Source organism: Mizuhopecten yessoensis, unplaced genomic scaffold, assembly GCF_002113885.1.
Source record: "Mizuhopecten yessoensis strain PY_sf001 unplaced genomic scaffold, ASM211388v2 scaffold5459, whole genome shotgun sequence".
Taxonomy (NCBI): Eukaryota; Metazoa; Mollusca; class Bivalvia; order Pectinida; family Pectinidae; genus Mizuhopecten; species Mizuhopecten yessoensis.
The window spans coordinates 678,182-700,892 of record NW_018406060.1 but is presented as its reverse complement, the minus strand read 5'-3'; the positions used below and the strand labels follow the sequence as shown (position 1 = coordinate 700,892).

Here is a 22,711-nt window from a genome sequence, read left to right as displayed (position 1 = left end):
TTAATTCATTGACCAATTTCAGGTCTATGTAATTAATGTATTTTCGATTTCGAGTCTTTTAAACAGTATTAATGTGTTGGTAGAACTGTTTCTGCTATATCGACCTTGTATTGACGATGTTGTTGTATACTCTGATATTTTTGTTTCACTATTTAATTATATAAAAAGCTTCATCATCGCATGTGCAGCCAATTAAAACCATTACTTGAGCGCATGTAAATGATGCAATAGACAAGGCTGATTAATGTGGATTACATGGCTTCTCTACGGTACCTGCTTCACTTCTGCGGTAGGCTATTTTTGTATAAACAACCTCTCTGAAGGTCAAGCAGTCTTCTGAGTCTGCAGCCTATTCTAATCGTCCGCATAATGGAGATAACGTCTAATTGAGGAATATGATCACATGTATTTGATATCTCCAGTATACTCGATGGATAGCGAATCTCTAGGCAGAATTGCATGTATTGATGTCTTTAAGTGCGTACGGGGAAAAAGGAAAAGTCTGACGTGTAGCGCTTGATTCAAAGAGATAAAGTGTCTCTTCGGGCAACAGTCAAATGACTCCGAGAGTCCAACATGTTCTATAGTGCAGTCTGGCCTGAAACCACTACCAAATAGGTGAAGTGTCAATCAAAACAACAGGCAAATGTCTCCAACATGTTCTGTAGTGTAGTCTGGCCTGAAACCACTACCAAATAGGTGAAGTGTCAATAAAAACAGCGGGCAAATGTCTCCAACATGTTCTGTAGTGTAGTCTGGCCTGAAACCACTGCCAAATAGGTGAAGTGTCAATCAAAACAGCAGGCAAATGTCTCCAACATGTTCTGTAGTGTAGTCTGTCCTGAAACCACTGCCAAATAGGTGAAGTGTCAATCAAAACAGCAGGCAAATGTCTCCAACATGTTCTATAGTGTAGTCTGGCCTGAAACCACTGCCAAATAGGTGAAGTGTCAATCAAAACAGCAGGCAAATGTCTCCAACATGTTCTGTAGTGTAGTCTGACCTGAAACCACTGCCAAATAGGTGAAGTGTCAATCAAAACAGCAGGCAAATGTCTCCAACATGTTCTGTAGTGTAGTCTGTCCTGAAACCACTGCCAAATAGGTGAAGTGTCAATCAAAACAGCAGTCAAATGTCTCCAACATGTTCTATAGTGTAGTCTGGCCTGAAACCACTACCGAATAGGTGAAGTGTCAATCAAAACAACAGTCAAATGTCTCCAACATGTTCTGTAGTGTAGTCTGTCCTGAAACCACTGCCAAATAGGTGAAGTGTCAATCAAAACAACAGACAAATGTCTCCAACATGTTCTATAGTGTAGTCTGGCCTGAAACCACGACCAAATAGGTGAAGTGTCAATCAAAACAGCAGGCAAATGTCTCCAACATGTTCTATAGTGTAGTCTGGCGTGAAACCACTACCGAATAGGTGAAGTGTCAATCAAAACAACAGTCAAATGTCTCCAACATGTTCTATAGTGTAGTCTGGCGTGAAACCACTACCGAATAGGTGAAGTGTCAATCAAAACAGCGGGCAAATGTCTCCAACATGTTCTATAGTGTAGTCTGGCGTGAAACCACTACCGAATAGGTGAAGTGTCAATCAAAACAACCGTCAAATGTCTCCAACATGTTCTATAGTGTAGTCTGGCGTGAAACCACTACCGAATAGGTGAAGTGTCAATCAAAACAACAGTCAAATGTCTCCAACATGTTCTGTAGTGTAGTCTGTCCTGAAACCACTGCCAAATAGGTGAAGTGTCAATCAAAACAACAGTCAAATGTCTCCAACATGTTCTGTAGTGTAGTCTGGCCTGAAACCACTGCCAAATAGGTGAAGGGTCAATCAAAACAACAGACAAATGTCTCCAACATGTTCTGTAGTGTAGTCTGGCCTGAAACCACTGCCAAATAGGTGAAGTGTCAATCAAAACAGCAGTCAAATGTCTCCAACATGTTCTATAGTGTAGTCTGGCGTGAAACCACTACCGAATAGGTGAAGTGTCAATCAAAACAACAGGCACATCTCTCTCAGAATAACATGTTTTAATAGAATTAAAAACAGTATTACTACTGATATATATTGCTAATTTCTATCCCAGCTGTCGAAAGTAAGCCATTGCTTTTGAAGTCAGCTAACATGATACAGTTATTGAATGATTAATTGCAACTCAGAACAGAACTTTGTCTCCGATATATTAAGATAAGAAAATATCTGATTTGAAACTAATGCCGATAAGTTGTGTTTTTGTCAAGTGTCTCTGAGAACCCTCCCACTTGACACAATTTTATCATTTTGCCAACCGTTTGATCCTGCTTGACCTAAGATTATTTTTTTGCATTAAATATGACTGAATATTTTATTCGCCCACACTTTTCTATCGTACAGTGTACAATATGATGGTCTAATATGCATGACACCATCATCAACCGCGCATTAATGGGTAACAATAGATGACGCTATACACACTGGTTGCAAATCCGGAACTGTCGGCACTTTCCGTACACGAGAAAATACTTCTCGTTTAAGTTTTTCTCGTTTACGGAAAGTGCCGACGGTTCCCGATTGACTGGTTGCAGGAGCACATCAAGTGATGACGCGATAGTTACGTTTTCAGTATAATAGCGCGTGTGAGCTGACTTTCCCAAAGAACCGGTAGGAAAAAATCCAGGTTTATCTTTTCTAGAAGCAAAAGCGGGAATGCCCTTTGCGACAAGTGTGAGACACCTAATGTAACAGATGGTTTAAGTCCTATATAGACGATACATAGACATAAAGAAAAGTCTGCATCAACATTTTGAAATAAAATAAATAGGCCTATAAACAATTATCACAATCAAGGTTATTAACATGTATTTAATATTGCCGGATCGTGCTGCATAATTAAGTCAGATGAAGGTTTTATAACAATATCCAGCCATTTGTTTCTTGAACACATTCTGGTTAAAGTTTCAAATGGTGCTTGTTCATTTCTTTTGCAGCTTATGCCCATATCAATACATCAAATAATTAAGGATCTGATCTATGCAAACAAACTAATCATCAAATCAATGGAAAACTCGGAAAAAAACTATACTTTACTTCATGGTCATGCTACTTAATTCCGCATTAATTACAGGTCGATAAATCAGGTCCAACTAATAACAAATAAAATATGTATCCTTCATATTATCGATTAGACCACAGGGGCACTGTCTAAAATACACACATATGCTATACTGATATGGGTCACAACACACATACACATACACAAATCTTCATTTGAAATTTGGCGGTACCGGTAGTGCTCTGACGAAGCTTCTTCCCTTGTGTATGTTTATGTGTGTTGTGACCCATATCAGTATAGCATATGTGTGTATTTCAGACATTTGTAACGTGCCCCTGTGATTAGACCGATCCCGTATGGCAGGGCATCTATTATAGCATTGTCAAATTAATAGCTTAGTACAAAGTAAACAGCTTCTATCAAAGTACACTCTAGTAATCAGTATTATGATGTACAGCTATATACAGTATATCGGTACTAAAATGTATAGCTGTATCTACTTGTCATCAGTACTATGATGTATAGCAGTACTCACCAGTCATTATCACTATGATGTATAGCTGTACCCACTAGTAATCAGTACTATGATGTATAGCTGTACCCACTAGTCATCAGTACTCAGTACCCACTAGTCATCAGTACTATTATGTATAGCTGTACCCACTAGTCATCAGTACTATGATGTATTGCTGTACCCACTAGTCATAAGTACTATGATGTATAGCTGTACCCACTAGTAATCAGTGCTATGATGTATAGCTGTACCCACTAGTCATCAGAGCTATGATGTATAGCTGTACCCACTAGTCATCAGTACCATGATGTATAGCTGAACCCATTAGTCATCAGTACTATGATGTATAGATGTACCCACTAGTCATCAGTACTATGATGTATAGATGATGTATATCAGTACCCACTAGTCATCAGTAATTTGATGTATAGCTGTACCCACTAGTCATCAGTACTATGATATATAGCTGTACCCACTAGTCATCAGTACTATGATGTTTATCAGTACCCACTAGTCATCAGTACTATGATGTTTATCAGTACCGACTAGTCATCAGTACAATGATGTATATCAGTACCCACTAGTCATCAGTACCATGATGTATAGCTGTACCCATTAGTCATCAGTACTATGATGTATAGCTCTACCCACTAGTCATCAGTACTATGATGTATATCAGTACCCACTAGTGATCAGTACTATGATGTATAGCTGTACCCACTAGTCACCAGAGCTATGATGTATAGCTGTACCCACTAGTCATCAGGACTATGATGTATATCAGTACCCACTAGTCATCAGTACCATGATGTATAGCTGTACCCACTAGTCATCAGTAGTATGATGTATTGCTGTACCCACTAGTCATCAGTACTATGATGTATCTCAGTACCCACTAGTCATCAATACTATGATGTATAGCTGTACCCATTAGTCATCAGTACTCTGATGTATAGCTGTACCCACTAGTCATCAGTACCATGATGTATAGCTGAACCCATTAGTCATCAGTACTATGATGTATAGCTCTACCCACTAGTCATCAGTACTATGATGTATATCATTACCAACTAGTTATCAGTACTATGATGTATAGCCTAGTCATCAGTAATTTGATGTATAGCTGTACCCACTAGTCATCAGTACCATGATGTATAGCTGAACCCATTAGTCATCAGTACTATGATGTATAGATGTACCCACTAGTCATCAGTACTATGATGTATTGCTGTACCCACTAGTCATAAGTACTATGATGTATAGCTGTACCCACTAGTAATCAGTACTATGATGCATAGCTGTACCCACTAGTCATCAGTACTATGATGTTTATCAGTACCCACTAGTCATCAGAACTATGATGTTTATCAGTACCGACTAGTCATCAGTACCATGATGTATATCAGTACCCACTAGTCATCAGTACTATGATGTATAGCTCTACCCACTAGTCATCAGTACTATGATGTATATCAGTACCCACTAGTGATCAGTACTATGATGTATAGCTGTACCCACTAGTCATCAGGACTATGATGTATATCAGTACCCACTAGTCATCAGAACTATGATGTTTATCAGTACCGACTAGTCATCAGTACAATGATGTATATCAGTACCCACTAGTCATCAGTACTATTATGTATAGCTGTACCCACTAGTCATCAGTACTATGATGTATCTCAGTACCCACTAGTCATCAATACTATGATGTATAGCTGTACCCATTAGTCATCAGTACTCTGATGTATAGCTGTACCCACTAGTCATCAGTACAATGATGTATAGCTGTACCCACTAGTCATCAGTACAATGATGTATAGCTGTACCCACTAGTCATCAGTAGTATGATGTATTGCTGTACCCACTAGTCATCAGTACTATGATGTATTGCTGTACCCACTAGTCATCAGTACTATGATATATATCAGTACCCACTAGTCATCAGTACTATGATATATATCAGTACCCACTAGTCATCAGTACTATGATATATATCAGTACCCACTAGTCATCAGTACTATGATGTTTATCAGTACCGACTAGTCATCAGTACCATGATGTTTTTTTTTAGTACCCACTAGTCATCAGTACCATGATGTATAGCTGAACCCATTAGTCATCAGTACTATGATGTATAGCTGTACCCACTAGTCATCAGTACTATGATGTATATCATTACCAACTAGTTATCAGTACTATGATGTATAGCTGTACCCATTAGTCATCAGAGCTATGATGTATAGCTGTACCCACTAGTGATCAGTACTATGATGTATATCAGTACCGACTAGTCATCAGTACCATGATGTATATCAGTACCCACTAGTCATCAGTACTATGATGTATAGCTGTACCCACTAGTCATCAGTACTATGATGCATAGCTCTACCCACTAGTCATCAGTGCTATGATGTATAGCAGTACCCACTAGTCATCAGTACTATGATGTATAGCTGTACCCACTAGTCATCAGTACTATGATGTATAGCTGTACCCACTAGTCATCAGTACTATGATGTATATCATTACCCACTAGTTATCAGTACTATGATGTATAGCTGTACCCATTAGTCATCAGTACTATGATGTATAGCAGTACCCACTAGTCATCAGTACCATGATGTATAGCTGTACCCATTAGTAATCAGAGCTATGATGTATAGCTGTACCCACTAGTCTTCAGTACTATGATGTATATCATTACCCACTAGTCATCAGTACTCTGATGTTTAGCTGTACCCACTAGTCATGAGTACTCTGATGTTTAGCTGTACCCACTAGTCATCGGTACTATGATGTATATCAGTACCCACTAGTCATCAGTACTATGATGTATAGCTGTACCCACTAGTCATCAGTACTCTGATGTTTAGCTGTACCCACTAGTCATCAGTACTATGATGTATAGCTGTACCCACTAGTACCCACTAGTCATCAGTACTATGATGTATTGCTGTACCCACTAGTCATCAGTACTATGATGTTTATCAGTACCCACTAGTCATCATTACTATGATGTATAGCAGGACCCACTAGTCATCAGTACCATTATGTATAGCTGTACCCACTAGTCATCAGTACTATGATGTTTATCAGTACCCACTAGTCATCAGTACTATGATGTATAGCAGGACCCACTAGTCATCAGTACCATGATGTATAGCTGTACCCACTAGTCATCAGTACCATGATGTATAGCTGTACCCATTAGTCATCAGTACTATGATGTATAGCTGTACCCACTAGTCGTCAGTACTATGATGTATATCAGTACCCACTAGTGATCAGTACTATGATGTATAGCTGTACCCACTAGTCATCAGTACTATGATGTATAGCTGTACCCACTAGTCATTAGTACTATGATGTATAGCTGTACCCACTAGTCATCAGTACTTTGATGCATAGCAGAACCCACTAGTCATCAGTACTATGATGTATAGCTGTACCCACTAGTCATTATCACTATGATGTATAGCAGGACCCACTCGTCATCAGTACTATGCTGTATAGCTGTACCCATTAGTCATCAGAGCTATGATGTATAGCTAGTCATCAGTACTAAAATGTATAGCTGTACCCCCTAGTCATCAGTACTAAAATGTATAGCTGTACCCACTAGTCATCAGTACTATGATGTATATCAGTACCCACTAGTCTCAAGTACTATGATGTATAGCTGTACCCACTAGTCATCAGTACTATGAATTATAGCAGTGCCCATTAGTCATCAGTACTATGATGTATAGCTGTCCCCACTAGTCATCAGTACTATGATGTATATCAGTACCCACTAGTCATCAGTACTATGATGTATAGCTGTACCCACTAGTCATCAGTACCATGATGTATAGCTGTACCCACTAGTCATCAGTACTATGAATTATAGCAGTGCCCATTAGTCATCAGTACTATGATGTATAGCAGTACCCACTAGTCATCAGTACTATAATGTATAGCTGTACTCACTAGTCATTATCACTATGATGTATAGCAGGACCCACTAGTCATCAGTACTATGATGTATAGCTGTACCCACTAGACATCAGTACTATGATGTATAGCAGTACCCACTAGTCATCAGTACTATGATGTACAGCAGTACTCACTAGTCATCAGTACTATAATGTATAGCTGTACTCACTAGTCATTATCACTATGATGTATGGCAGGACCCACTAGTCATCAGTACTATGATGTATAGCAGTACCCACTAGTCACAAGTAATATGATGTAAATCTGTACCCACTAGTCATCAGTACTAAAATGTATAGCTGTACCCACTAGTCATCAGTACTAAAATGTATAGCTGTACTCACTAGTCATTATCACTATGATGTATAGCAGTACCCACTAGTCATCAGTACTATGATGTATAGCTGTATCCACTAGTCATTAGTACTATGATGTAAAGCTGTACCCACAAATCATCAGTACTATGATGTATAGCAGTACCCACTAGTCACCAGTACTATGATGTATAGCTGTAACCACAAGTCATCAGTACTATAATGTATAGCAGTACCCACTAGTCATCAGTACTATGATGTATAGCAGTACCCACTAGTCATCAGTACTATAATGTATAGCAGTACCCACTAGTCATCAGTATTATGATGTATAGCTGTAACCACTAGTCATCAGTTCTATAATGTATAGCAGTACCCACTTGTCATCAGTGCTATGATGTATAGCAGTACCCACTAGTCATCAGTACTATGAGTACTATGATGTATAGCTGTACCCACAAGTCATCAGTACTATGATGTAGAGCTGTACCCATTAGTCATCAGTACTATGATGTATTGCAGTACCCACTAGTCATCAGTACTATGAGTACTATGATGTATAGCTGTACCCACAAGTCATCAGTACTATGATGTAGAGCTGTACCCATTAGTCATAAGTACTATGATGCTGTACCCACTAGTCATCAGTACCATGATGTATAGCTGTGCCCACTAGTCATCAGTACCATGATGTATAGCTGTGCCCACTAGTCATCAGTACCATGATGTATAGCTGTGCCCACTAGTCATCAGTACCATGATGTATAGCTGTGCCCACTAGTCATCAGTACCATGATGTATAGCTGTGCCCACTAGTCATCAGTACCATGATGTATAGCTGTGCCCACTAGTCATCAGTACCATGATGTATAGCTGTACCCATTAGTCATCAGTACTATGATGTATTGCAGTACCCACTAGTCATCAGTATTATGATGTATAGCTGTAACCACTAGTCATCAGTTCTATAATGTATAGCAGTACCCACTAGTCATCAGTACTATGATGTATAGCTGTACCCACTAGTCATCAGTACTTTGATCTATATTTGTACCCTCTAGTCTCCACTTATATTAGAACTGTGACGTGTAGCTTTATTGTGTTCCATTGCTACTGATTATGATTCACTTTTTCAACACATCACATGTTGTTTGCTACTCTGGATTTCCATTATTTGTCAGTATGTTGATCTTATAAAACTATGACCGCTTTGACTATTTACTAGGCAGCATTGGTATGACGTATAACAATATTAACTTGTCGTTAGCACTATTGCTTAAATATGATGTATATATTTGTACTCCCTTGTCCCCAATGATAACATATATAGAGGACATTGAATGGTTTCTCAAGGGAAACACTTATAATAAAATAAATATAATAGTTCGAGGTTTTTATATACCGCTTTATCACAACGTAGTTCGTAGGTCGTCTCAAAGCGGTTCACAAATCATTATCCGTGGTTACAGGGCCTTTGCAACCAGCCAATATCTTTCTCAACTCCCTGGTGCTGCCATTTCGGCGCTAACAGCTAGCATTCAACAATTCTAGCACTGCCCAACCACGTACTCATTTACAGCTGAGTAGACTGGAACAAGTGGAGTAAAGTATCTTGCTCAAAGAAACAACACAGTGCCGTGCGGTGACTCGAACACGCAACCATTCGGTCACGAGCCCGGCGTCCTACCACTAGACTACCGTGCCTCCAACATTTAAATGATCTGCATGATTAAAGCGTAATATGTTTGACGCTAAATTCTAATTAAGACATTAAGGATGTGTGCTATTCTTTATGGTTTAATCAACACAGTTATGCCATTTTCTGATTTCATTCGATAACATTTGATCGCAAAAATTTACAGATATCAGCTCTACGAGTCCTTCATTACCGCAAGTAAGCTCAAGCATTTCAATTTCTTGTCTAGTTCAGATAACAAAAGAAGCAGTAAGTGATACATTGCTAATTGGACACCTGTTTCATGTAGTTTTCCTTCTGTTTTGAGGAAGCCTCTGTTCCTGTTGTTGCCTCCGATATTCCAATTTTGTCTCTGTGTTTTGACGTTTTTGTAATTTGTTGTTACTATTTTATATATAAGCTTAAATCGTTCTGGTAGAGGCGGGAGAAGTTTGGCATCCAAACGATTGTTTACCTAAATTAAACTGTAAAACCGTACGGTCCTCTCAATAAGAACAAGCACAAGAGTTTAAGAGTTCATTGGTGTTTATTCGTAATCCAGTAGAAAAACCTAAAATACAATATATCAGTATTAAAAATATAGGTCGAACAATTAAAGTACGAAACTAACGTCATAGATGATAGGTATACAATAAATACGAAACTATGTCTACCTACACTATTTAGTTATATACTTACGCTTTACAAGCTTCGACATTACAATTATGATTAATTACACAGATATAGTATTATATTGCACTTTGCTAATGTACATTTACAAATTACTACTAAAATGATAGGCCTGGAAATTAAAGGTCCGTCCTGCTCTGACGGCAGCACAGTGCAGAGTGAGGTGGGAAGGTTACGGGTACGTGTGTATACGACACCCAGGGTGGCGTGAGTATGGAAATACTAGTAGTCGTGCCATCGCATTCGCTCGACCTTACACGTATTCGTTATGAGACGGGTACGATGGACGACACATACAAGTAAACATGCTGACATAGTGCATCGTGTACACCCTGTTACAAAACTATTTCTTTACAAGGGATTACTTTATGTGATACAGTACATTTTTTCGCACGTCGGAATTTTCATTTGATTGCTTCTTGCCATAAAAACAATTAACCACGGCATCGCTTCCAGTCGACAGTACATGTGACGAATGACTAAAAGTGTATTACTGACTGTATTATCATACAAGTGTATCTCATTGACCTTGCGACATTTAACAGCAATTGAGTAGTGTGTCTTTCAGGAAGAAGAGAAATAAACCACGAGGAAATGTGCTGCTATTTCAGAATACTTGCTGTTAGCTGTTTGATTGATTTGCCCCGATCCAAGGTATCAAACTGCAAAAACAAACGAACATTTATCGAAATTTATAGAAATTGATACACAACTAAGAACAAATCGCGACTTTTACGGAAGAGTTTTTGTGGCTTGATTCATTAACACCTATTAGTGGTGCTCTCGGTAATATTGGTATCTAATGGACCTTTACGGTGTATGGTTACATGATATACGTTTTGACCTTCACTCCCGCTATGAGATTGTTCGTTGATGACAGACATTATCTAATTGTTTTTGTCATGAAAGCTGTTACATCCCGATTTGGATCGCTTAACCTCCCGGAGCACACTGGACCCGAGGACATCACGCGTTTCTCGTGTTTTGATGTTTCTTGTGTTCCAGTTATTTTTCGTGCTTTTTCCTCTCTTGTATTGACGGTTACTTATAACAGAGGTCATTATGTTTCATACCACCGCTAATGGGTAGAAAAAAAATCGCACCTTTCAGTTCATAAAAAAACTATTCAATTTTGCTAAAATCTACAAGTTTCCCGTCTTGGGCCTTAATTAAAATGGCCTCAGCGCCACTAAAGCTACGATTGAATGCTTCCGCGTATAAATGGTGTCCGTCCTTACAAAGAAGACAGTATATATTTCACAGTGTAGATTATATTTTATCTAAAACATTAAATATCTAACAACATCAAAACAATACATATAACGACATAACATAATATTCATAATGCAATTATTAATTTCACGCCGTTAAGGCGCGGATGAATACATTGCAGTGTAAAAATAAAGGTACCAGACAGATCGGACGTGATAGAAAAATCTAGCATGGGGTATGACGTGGGATATCTCTGTCTGATGTGCGAGAGCACTGTGTCTGTTACAGATAGCTATGAGCCGGTATCAAACCACACGTTTGTTGAAGAAGGTCCCAGTAGTAGTCCAAACGTGTAATTTTTACACCCAAATGTGTTATTGTGTGCGCCACCTCTAAAGACGTTTGGCCGACCTATTTATCATAAAACACTGAACATTAAAGTGCCGGCTACAACGACATCATTACCAGACAATCAGAAAGAGTTTGGATTCCCTGATACAGTATCAATAAAAGAAGCACTTAAAGAAGTATTGAAACGTCAGCAGTAATCGATGGCGGACTTCCACTGTGTCTTTTACATGACCATGATGACCGGTATGTTACACAATTCCAGACAGAAAAGCCCACCATGCAAAGCTCACTAGAATTACAAAATTTGTTATTTCTGGTATTGGTGTTAAAGTAAAAATAAAATACCTATTAAGCAAAAGTGTTGTTGAGGTAAATTAGTATGATGTTGATATATGGGGTTAAGCAAAGCAGGTGAAAATATTATTAACAAAATTGCAAGTAGTAAAAACAATGGCAGATCAAATAGTATATATAAATCTGTACACAGAGACAGCATAACATTTATCAAGAGAGGAGTTTATTTTTTACTTTTTAAGTCATGCCCTTTAGTGATTAATACTTACATAGTAACGCTAATTTGAGTGAAGAATATCACACATTCAGCTCACAATTTAAGAGATGTTTTAGTTCCGGAGAAATGACCCAAAAATGGTAAGCTTACTAGGGTAACGCTTGCTTTAACGATCTACTGAGATTTATTCAATGATTAATATGTTCTTATGAATGCAAAACGATAAAATCTGCTTCTGTTATTAATCCCATCTTTCAGTGCGAAAGTAGTATACCTTCATCTTGTGTACATGTATGGGTATTGATTTTACAGGTAATAGAAGTAAGAAACGGCTTTCCCCTGTACATGTTAACTTCAGTCCACCAGATGTTCTATAATATACTGTGAAAACACAAAGAAGTCATTCGAGGAAAAAGAATCTATGAAAAGTTTCCTGCTGTGATTCCCAATTTAACATTAAAGTTCTGACTCACGGCTAACGGAGACAGATGTCGCGCGTCCCCGAGATTTCTACGCCATCTTGAAGACATGGCGAAATTTATGTGACCACGGACTAAAAGGAGACTGGTCCCTGGGAAATTCTAACTACTGAAGTATGAGTCGTGGCCTAGTGACGATACCACTCTGGTAAAACCGCTTTGTAATCTTCTTGTTTTGCTGTTATACATTGGTAATATTTCTTCATTGTCTATACTGTAATTACCAGTACGGCACTGATGCGGGGCTTGATAGCTTACAGGAAGTTATTCAGTGAAGAACTCGCTAGTACAGCAAAGTAGTACCTTTTTTTAAAGTCAATGGCAATGCCATTGATAGAAAATCAATATTTGATGTCAGGTAGGCTTGAAATATATATAGCAGACTTTGATTGCCTTGACATTCTGCCCTTTCAACAACGCGACGCTTCACCTGGAACATTTCCCTAAGATTTCAACTTTGTTCGTATGGCGTCTCTGTGGAATAGACCGTATGCAATGCTGATGATTTGTAATTGGTTTTGCGACTTTGGCCGTTTAGAATTAGTTCTGCAGAGATTGCTGTACCTTTCTTTAGGATAAAATGATGATTACTGTCCGAGTGTATTTTTTTTTTTAACTTTTATTTAAGATTCGATGTTTTTCTACTGAATATGCGTCAGCAAAGATATACCTTGACTTTAGTTTTGAAATATATTGTTCAAACAGTAACGCTAGTCTATTGAGGACCTCTGTAATAAAGTCTCCGGCTTTCTGTTATAAAGTCTCCGGCTTTCTGTTATAAAGTCTCCGGCTTTCTCGTTGTGGCAATAACTGGTCTCGTTGTGGCAATAACTGGTCACCATAACATGTGTCTGACTACGCCAATAGAGTATTCAACCTCCACAAGTATCACTCACTGTATGGGGATACCATTGGGTGAAGGTTGTGGAATGTAGCCAGGTTGATGTGTGAACACGTTTACAACTAATATAATGCGCTACATGTTTTTCTTTATTATTTTTGATACCCATTTTATGTGTATTATGTCATTTACAATCAATTTGAAGACAAATTCATCTCACTAGACAAATTGCCCGACAGCTTGTTGTTTGTTTTCAGGGACATATACAACATTGGCTGTCTAATTGACTGTAAAGTACTCCTATGTATAACATGTGTCATGTCGCTTAGGTACTACAAAGTAAGTAGACTCGGTATTTATTTTCACGGTTGTATTTAAGGACGGTAAGTCACCATTTATTATTCTTTGATGTCTATGTTGGTTGTTTGATTCAACGTATTGCATAATCATATCAAAATGGTACATTCTCTGCTTATTATTAATATCCATATTTGCTCGTTTACCGCAGTCTCATAAGAAACACATCAATCATCCTGCGTTTAAGTAACTTTTTTCCGCTGTGATTTAATCCCTTTCTGTGATTGTCCGATCACACGAGCGTATCACTGACTAATGGAACACGTTCGCATGCCTATCACTGACCGATCATGAGGGCAGATAACCGACATCTCCGAAAAACCTGTAACTGACTATTTGTACCACTGATTGTCGTCTGCTCTTTCTTTTTCCAGGTGTATGTTTTCCGTAATTGGCTTAATCACGACGATGAGGTGGATGCTGTCGTCTGCGTCCACAAGTGTTCTCTTGGAAAATGGATCGCTGACGTCAGCAGACCAGTGCACTGACATAAATCACGAGAATTGCCCGTGGTCTCACGTGTTTTCAGACTTAACCAATCGCCTTCATTTGATGGAAATGGCGTTCAAGGAGCAAGTGGTTGCGCGAGAAACAATTGAACGTGAAGTCAACAACCAATCGGATTTGAATACATTTTTGAACGACAAATTAGCGTCGTTCAACGAAAAATTGGAAAATATCACTAGACAATATGAAGATATGGAAAATAGGGTGTCACAGTTGGCTTCAAAGCTAAGATCTGACGGTAAGCTATACATATCTCAATCCCAAAGCAAAGTCTTGCTTTTGATTATTTTATCCAATTTTGTTATTAGAATTGTTTATACATGTACTTCCTAGTTTTCGTAACACAAGTTATTTAACATTAGACGCCAGTTTATGTTTTAAGTAATGAGTGATTGAAAATGTACACTTCGGTGAGACAGGTACGATACGACGAGCAGTTAGTGTAATATAACTATTACAATTTATTGTTAGTTGTGATTCCGTTGTTACCCCTGCTGCTGCTGGTACTGTGGGAATATGTAAACACGTGAAGTGCTAGCTTTCATAAGATTTAATTTGATTTTTTACACTTATTTCAACCCTCATCTGATTCTCATCTCGTTTAAATTTGGTTTGGTAACAGTACGTTTAAGAGTCTAGTTTCCAAGCATATGTGTTATTACAGAGCGTAACAGTGGTTATCTGTACCAGGGAATCAAATGCCAATGCCTTCATGTGCTCTGGATTATTTATTTTTATTTTCAAGAAGTGAAATAGGAAAGTAGAATTGTGTGAAATGGTCTGAATATAACCCATGTTAAGTCTTTTTTTAATAGACGTATACTACAGCAAAGCTGCGCACAGTGACGATCGATTCTTGATACATAGCAGGAATACCTATGTACTGTTTTTATTTCACGCCCTTCGGCAACAGATTGTGAGCCGTATTGACGTACCGTAGATAACGTAATTATTGCCCCATCTCATAACACAATGGGCCAAGATGCAGTAAATAAGAACAATTTTCCCGTCTGGCTGATTTCACTTGAACAGTTTCATTCAACATTGCAACGACTTAGAGAATCAAAACGATCATATAACAGTAAGGAACTCCGGGAACCCATGGTGTGTAATTTCTGTTGCAGTTCAATGTCTCTCGGGATCTATCATCGACTACGGTATATAGTTTAGAGGGGGCATTTATAAAATAAACAAATCGAAATCAAAGTAAGGAATCATTTATTTAAAAACAAATTAGCATATAGGTGCAGAATGTAACGTATTTCGTTCAGTTAGGATTCATTATTGGTACTAAAAATTAACCAAAATTTTTTGATGGAAGAAATGCTAAAAACAAATTCTGATAAATTGATAATGTTTAGCCATGGCATAAGATTTACGAAGGGAAGTTCTTTCATTCCTTATATGCCACAGAACTCTGAAGATACTTATTTGATATTTACCTACAACTTGGCAATAATTGTCGGCTCAAAGTAAAAATATACGACAGACATTTAGTTTTAACATGGTTAAGTTTCACATTCCTCCTTAGTGACATGTTAAGTAATCTGCTTATTGTGTTGATTCCTTCTGATGATTAATTCAATACTTGGCCAGGGTTTTCTACACGAGGAGCTTCAATCTACAATGGAGAAATTTCACAGTCGCCCCGTCATCATGGCCTGAATCTAATCATCTGTTCAAAATTTAAAAAATCCAGAAAACATACCTTCCTTTTTGTTTTTTTGGCTGATTTAAATCAAAATCCTGATTTAGAAACCACCTGTCTATATTTGCTTAGAGTGACATTTTCCCATAGGAACTCCCTGTATTCGTTTACCGAATATTTGTAGTTGAATTTTTTTCTATTGAGACAGCCTATCTATCATTTTTAAATGTTTAAGGTTCTATAGAGATCATCTGTCTATAGTTGCCTACTATTTATAACTTCCATTTTAGGTAACGATCCCTATATGATGATTGAAAGTCAATAATAGTCCTTGTAGACAAGCATGTCATGGATGGTCGTTTAACTTATTGAAGTTATGCCCGTAAAAGAACGCCCGTGTGTACCATGTACTGGACTCACCTGTAGGTTAAATGGGTATATAACGGTTCGTTAAACGTGCAACCATACCAGACAGCGGACACAGAGAGTGTGAAGAAGTGAGAATTACAACATTACTCATCTCCAGTACATCTCAGATAATGGTAACGATGGATACACTTCCCGATAACACGCCGTTCTTATATCTCTGCCGGTATTGTATTGGGATTTATCACGTAAGCAGTAAACAATTTTACCTAGGCACTACCATGGAACATAAAAATTGAAATGAATTATTCCTGTGGGAATATTCAAAGATTTTGATAAAGCCCACACTCAAGTGCTATCTAGTTTCCCTCCTGTATCTGTTATCGTTTCATAATACATGAAAATGATAAACGCTTATACTAGCGTCATCTTTGATGTCAATATTTATCATCTTTTTGTGAAGAAGATCGTCTCTTTAGTTCAGACAAGCCAAACTTACGTCATAGGTGTACGTACAACATTGACGGAGCCAGTATCTCTAACTACACCTCTTGATAAGATAAGCTACATACTACATCATGTTGTGTTATGGCTATCCATACTGTATTATTATACATTAGCTCTACCTGTCATTATTAATCAAAATGAATTCTACAAAACATTTCAATTATGTTATGTTTCTTTCTTATTCATTTGAATTACTAATGGGTTATTTTCTATTAGTTTTGGAGAGGAATGAATGAATGTGTAGTGTCAGTTTGGTAATTATATGTTCCAGAACAAAACAAAATAATCGCATTGCATCTATCTTCACTACAGTGTTGCTTTAGCCCGACCTGATGTAAGTAATACTTATTCGCCTGTGTCCTTTTGGTTGAATAAAGATATGTTTCGTTAATCATCTAACACATGTATGTTTATTTACAGAAATACTTGGATTTGTTTTATTTCTCCTCATTATGACCGAGCTGATCTTCAAGCTGGAGCCGATTGTCCGCCATTGGATATCGATGCGGGGAATCGTTAAGGCGTCACCGTCAGTGTCAACACCACGCAAGACCAATGGAAAGGACGTTTCTGTTAAAAAGGTAAACTACCCACTTAATTATTGATATGTTACGGAGCTATGACAAGTGTGAACTGTCTTTTTAAACGTAAGTGGATAACACATGCCACAACAATATTATAGCTCAACGATCGAAATACTAAAAACTGTGAATTACCGCTGTATAAATGATGAAATAGAAATACGATAAATAGTGTCGTTGTGACCATTCCATTATATAGAGGAAAGAGGTATAATGTCAAAGGACCACCCTGTGACCGATTGACAAACTTGAAAATAAGAAAAAGGAATTAAAATAAGCTCAGATTTAATACTGTACTGGTGGAATTTCCTCAAAACGGCAAGCTAAATAGAACCAAATCCGTTGTCCCACTCGAAATGTTCAATGGTGCAATTTGCACAAAAGAAAATTAGCAACACAACCCCCACCATTTGTAATTGCATACGATTCTGGATCTGGATACTTGATTGAGAGCAGCTACTGATGTAACAGTTTGACTTGTCTTGACTTTGTCGATTCCAGACTTTGAACAAAATCGATTGGCTTTCGGTTATCAAGTCATTATAATACTTCTCTCAATAAATCACAATATATGTTGAATCGTATTTCACTTGTCAACTGGACCTTTTAATAATATTAACAAAAAGATATAAAATAAAATCCAGAGTTATAATCTATAAACACCAATGTTTTAGAAGCTGCACAACACATTAAATAATGAGATGTAGACATATTGTGTCTGTCGAGACATGTGGACTCCTGATGTCCTCAAAAAACCGTTCAGATTTCCAGTTACTTCATATCACCTTTTGATCGGAACAGCCATCATCCTAGACGATGTGCTTGCGATAACTTCACTGTTGAACACTAGCGTGAGCGATGATATTAACAATATATGACAAGTAATTACCATATGAAATAGTAATGTTACCATGGAAGAACACTTTATTCCGATCGCCTGTGTACCCCTTCATATCCGTTTCTTGGTATTAGCTTAGTCCGTCTAATTTTCTATACAAACCCAACTAAAAAGTAAATGAGGATCACAGGGAGGCCATTACGGACTTGTCATTGGTATTGATTTCCGGGATTGTTTTTATCTGATTCTGTCAGGCTTAACGGATTAGCAGTGTTTGTTTTTAGAAAACCGCTGGTGATGTTCGTATATTCTGTTATTAGTCATCTTATTATCATAAAAACAAAACACTTTCTTCAATGTAATTTTAACCCTGATACGACCGGTCATTTGATAACAACCGTACAATTATGGATGAAAAAGTGGTCTGTGTTAGCTCATCTCCAAGTTCATAGTGTTACTCACGGCATGGCTAGCAACTGTCTTTGTCAAGTTAATATTTTATGTCATTATAAAAGTGGAAAAGGTTACTAGGAAGAACAATATTTGACTTTCCATTGTTTTATCTAATTGGTTACGGGATATTCTTTTCTTTGTCGGAAATCACCAAGGGATTTTTTTATGACTTCAATCACATTATAGAAATCAGATATCCAAAATGCTTATCACAGCTATGGTAGCTATGGTGAGGTGATCTTAAGCAATCAAGATGTCATTGATTTCTGTGGCCAGAGAGAAATCAGATGTGTAACCAATTTGTCGCCTTGTGCGATGTCCACTTGCCGGTTAAGTGGCGAGCAGTTGCCAGGATGACCACTAAGACCTGGGCCGATTGAGCACCAAGTGTCTGTGTCTTTGAGATGTAATTATCAGATGTCACGAGCTACTCGTCCATCTCATTACAATACACAGAAGTCTAGTGTTACAGTTGTTCCTGTAGATGGTCAATTGACAATCACATTGCAACACTTTAACACATTTTACTAGTTTCTCTTTAATTTATCAACGCGATTTATTAAGACGCGTTGACGCATTTTACTAGTTTCTCTTTAACTTTATCGACGCAATTCTATAAAGACGTGAATATAAATCGACACGCTACAAATATGTTGCAGCAGTATTTCCAACGCAAAAATGTTCATATGGCGACTAGTTTGAAGAGTCGGATTCGACATTTTTACTGACGAAAATTCCCTCTCTTAAATAATACATTTAGAGTTGTGAAGGGGTGTCTAAGTGACCTTCCAGTACCAGTTTAGGTTTCACAGAGCCCGTAAAAAGGGATTTTAGTTTGCCTTACTCTGCAAAGATTACGCACTCAGTATTGGCAAACTTTGTTTTATGAGCACACTCCCTGCGTTTATTTTATTGTATTACCGCACAGTTTGATTAATTGATTGGTGCCGCGTTACACACTAATTATCAGTAAATAAATATTACATTCGTCGTGTTGTCTGTATCAAGCGTGACTGGTTTTATGCTCTTACACTGGTAAAATGAATTTGTTAAAAATTAGTTTGAATATTTCATCACCTGATTGTTTCATTCACATTCTTTCACTCGCAGCTTGTTTTAATCTATTTTAATTTTGTCCCTTACTTACTTGAAAATTAACTGTATTCAGAATAGCTCACTATATACATGTTTATGTAGTGTAAACATGGTGAACATGTAACAGGGTTATACAGGGTATTTTTTGTGTAAAAGTAACACTACATAAATTCAACGCTTGCATTTATTTTTCGTAAACACGAAATATTACTGCGAAATCAAATCTACAGGCAGTATCATTCTATTTAAAACAAAGAACAATAGTTTAGTCTATATATTAGTAAAAAATACATGTCTGTTGATTTTTGTAGATTTTTTTTTCAGTCAAGTTCTAAACTTTTTCATCCCATTTCTAACAGATAAAGTAGGCCCTTAAAACGTTTGTGAATCCAGCAGGAAAAACGTGAGGCCAGAACTCAAGTATTCGATTCTGACAAATCACTGTATATCCAATGCAAAGTATAAATAGTGTCTTCATGGTATTATTGGTACAGATGAATGAACTTGTTTACTCCCATTCCGTAGTATAACTGAACCTTCCAACAAGTAAGGGAAACGCATGAGGGTGTATTGTGATTGGATTATCTGTTAATTTGAATACATTTTCATTGTGATTTAAGTGCCCTGACTCAATTCCATTAATGGTAATTTCCTTTCAAAGTTTCATGATATTGATATCAGCTACGCTCATCCATTGTCTTTATTCCTTATATGGTTTATACAGGAGCGTCGTACAGTTCGCAAACTAAGGAGACAACACTTCTGAATATATTGGCAGGTCCAATAACTCTTTTCTATCGGAAGACTGAGGTATTCAATCATGGTAACTTTCAATAAAAGTGCCGAGAGTTTCTTTTAATGATCTAATAAAGCGATCCTGATTTCCCTAATTTGTCCTGCTGTCGGTGTGATCCGTTCCTACCTCCTATCTTACCCTGCGGTGATGAATAATTCTCCATCAAAAACACTGATTACACAGTTATTGCCAGTTTTCCATCTTTCTCATTTTAATCTATAATAACAGTGACACTCATGATGTTGGTGTTAGGCTAATCTTTATGATCACACAACAAGCACATTGTCTTCAATGCTTGACCAAATTATAGTCTTATTTGCGTGGTGAATTGAGTGGAATACAATGAATTTTCAAAAACAGAAAGGGGTGGGGCAACCGATCTATTCATTAAGTAATGCTCGATGCCTACCATAAAACAGTAAAAATACACATCCATCATTAAAGTTATTATTTGCAACCAACATAAGGTAACACTGCACGTCCACAAATCAGGATTTAATGAAAACCCACAAATTAGAAATCATTACTTGCCTGCCAGTCAGGGAAAAACTGAAAACGAACCATTCAGGTAACTCAGTAGGCCTACTGATAAGGTTACACTTCAGACGCACCACCACCACCAACAACAACAACAACAGACAATAAACATAAAAAACAACGAAATCAAACCTGCTTACATTACGTTTTTAGTGAAGTCTCCACGATATCTACCGTCTTGGGAAAGATGCCACAATATGTGCCAATATAAAGTCCGTTAGGTTTCAAAAAATTCTTCCAATATAATTACGTCTTCTCTCATCTACATCAAAAACCATCCGTCATAATTGCTATTGTTTATGATTATTTTGTTATACTGAGCTATTTCTTTACCACATGCCGTAGTCTTTGAGTTGATATAAAAATCTCCGTTCATTATTTCCCTTCATATGGAAGTTGTATTTTTCTATTCTAAAACAATCCTTTCTTAACGACAAAATGGCGACATTCCACTGTGGTTCGTTGAAATAAATCTATAAAGTGTCTGGACGACTCTGACACAACATGTGATTTATGTTAAGGGCTTTTCTGATTGAAGGGCTGCTAGTTATCCACGCGTCGTATTATTTTTTGAGGATTTCTCAACATTCACAATGTAAAGTGTCATAGCCATCGCCCTCCCATTGATAGAAAGCATAACGCATGCGAGGAATAGCCATGACACTGCTGTGAAGCTGTAGAGCGTTGACAATGGGATGTTGATATTGGATTTTAATTGATTAGAACTCTGTGTGCCTTACATGCCAACAAAGATAACATATTGATATTAACGGCGGTGCTGGGAAGATGTAAAGAGGCTTTTTTACATTGACATTATTAAAGGTGGCGTTTCTTCCTTCCGGCGGTAATTTTTCATTCTCGCCAAAAATTGTTTCGAGAGCACTGGAAAATAAGCAAATCTTGGTAAAATGATCTGCTTTAAGCAAAATAACAGAGATGTAATTAAGTATTATTTAAGTTTTCGTCAATGAGAAGTGTTCTACCATTTACCCGATACCAATTCATGATAATTTCAAATTCTGTCAGATGATAAAAGCCGTGTAAAAAAGTGAATAAAATAGCTTAACTATTATATAATGGACCGTTTAAGTGGAACATTGCAATATTTCACGTACAAATACTCTTTTTTGAAATATCTGCTGATCTACTGACCATCTACGTACCGATAGGTCAATCCAAATAGTTACACTTATCATACAGGTTAATAGTAGCTTTTTTATGACAAGTAGACGAGTATATTTTTTCCTTGATTTCATGTACAGGGAAAACAAACGACTGACGTAGTAAAAAAAAGTGTTGTTCTTCAAAGACAATACAGTATCGATGTGTCTGAAATAAAAGTCTTTGGCACGGTCTTGGTGACCTGTCATGATATGCTATTTGTACGTAGAATGCAGACGTTGATATCCCTGAGG

At 37.4% G+C, this 22,711-nt stretch overlaps 1 protein-coding gene across 2 annotated transcripts in view; it reads left to right on the top strand.

Moving 5' to 3' along the window:
• The window catches only part of LOC110450714, a 34,932-nt gene that overhangs the window by 4,222 nt on the left and 7,999 nt on the right, over nt 1–22,711 (top strand). The window contains exons 1-3 of one of the 2 annotated variants that reach the window (XM_021498382.1): nt 12,739–12,918; nt 14,343–14,713; nt 17,417–17,577. In XM_021498382.1, coding sequence (XP_021354057.1) covers nt 12,887–12,918; nt 14,343–14,713; nt 17,417–17,577 — 564 coding nt within the window. In that variant the 5' untranslated portion in view covers nt 12,739–12,886. Of the gene's footprint in view, nt 1–12,738; nt 12,919–14,342; nt 14,714–17,416; nt 17,578–22,711 lie in introns of those variants that run through there. The other variant, XM_021498381.1, reaches the window with a different exon arrangement.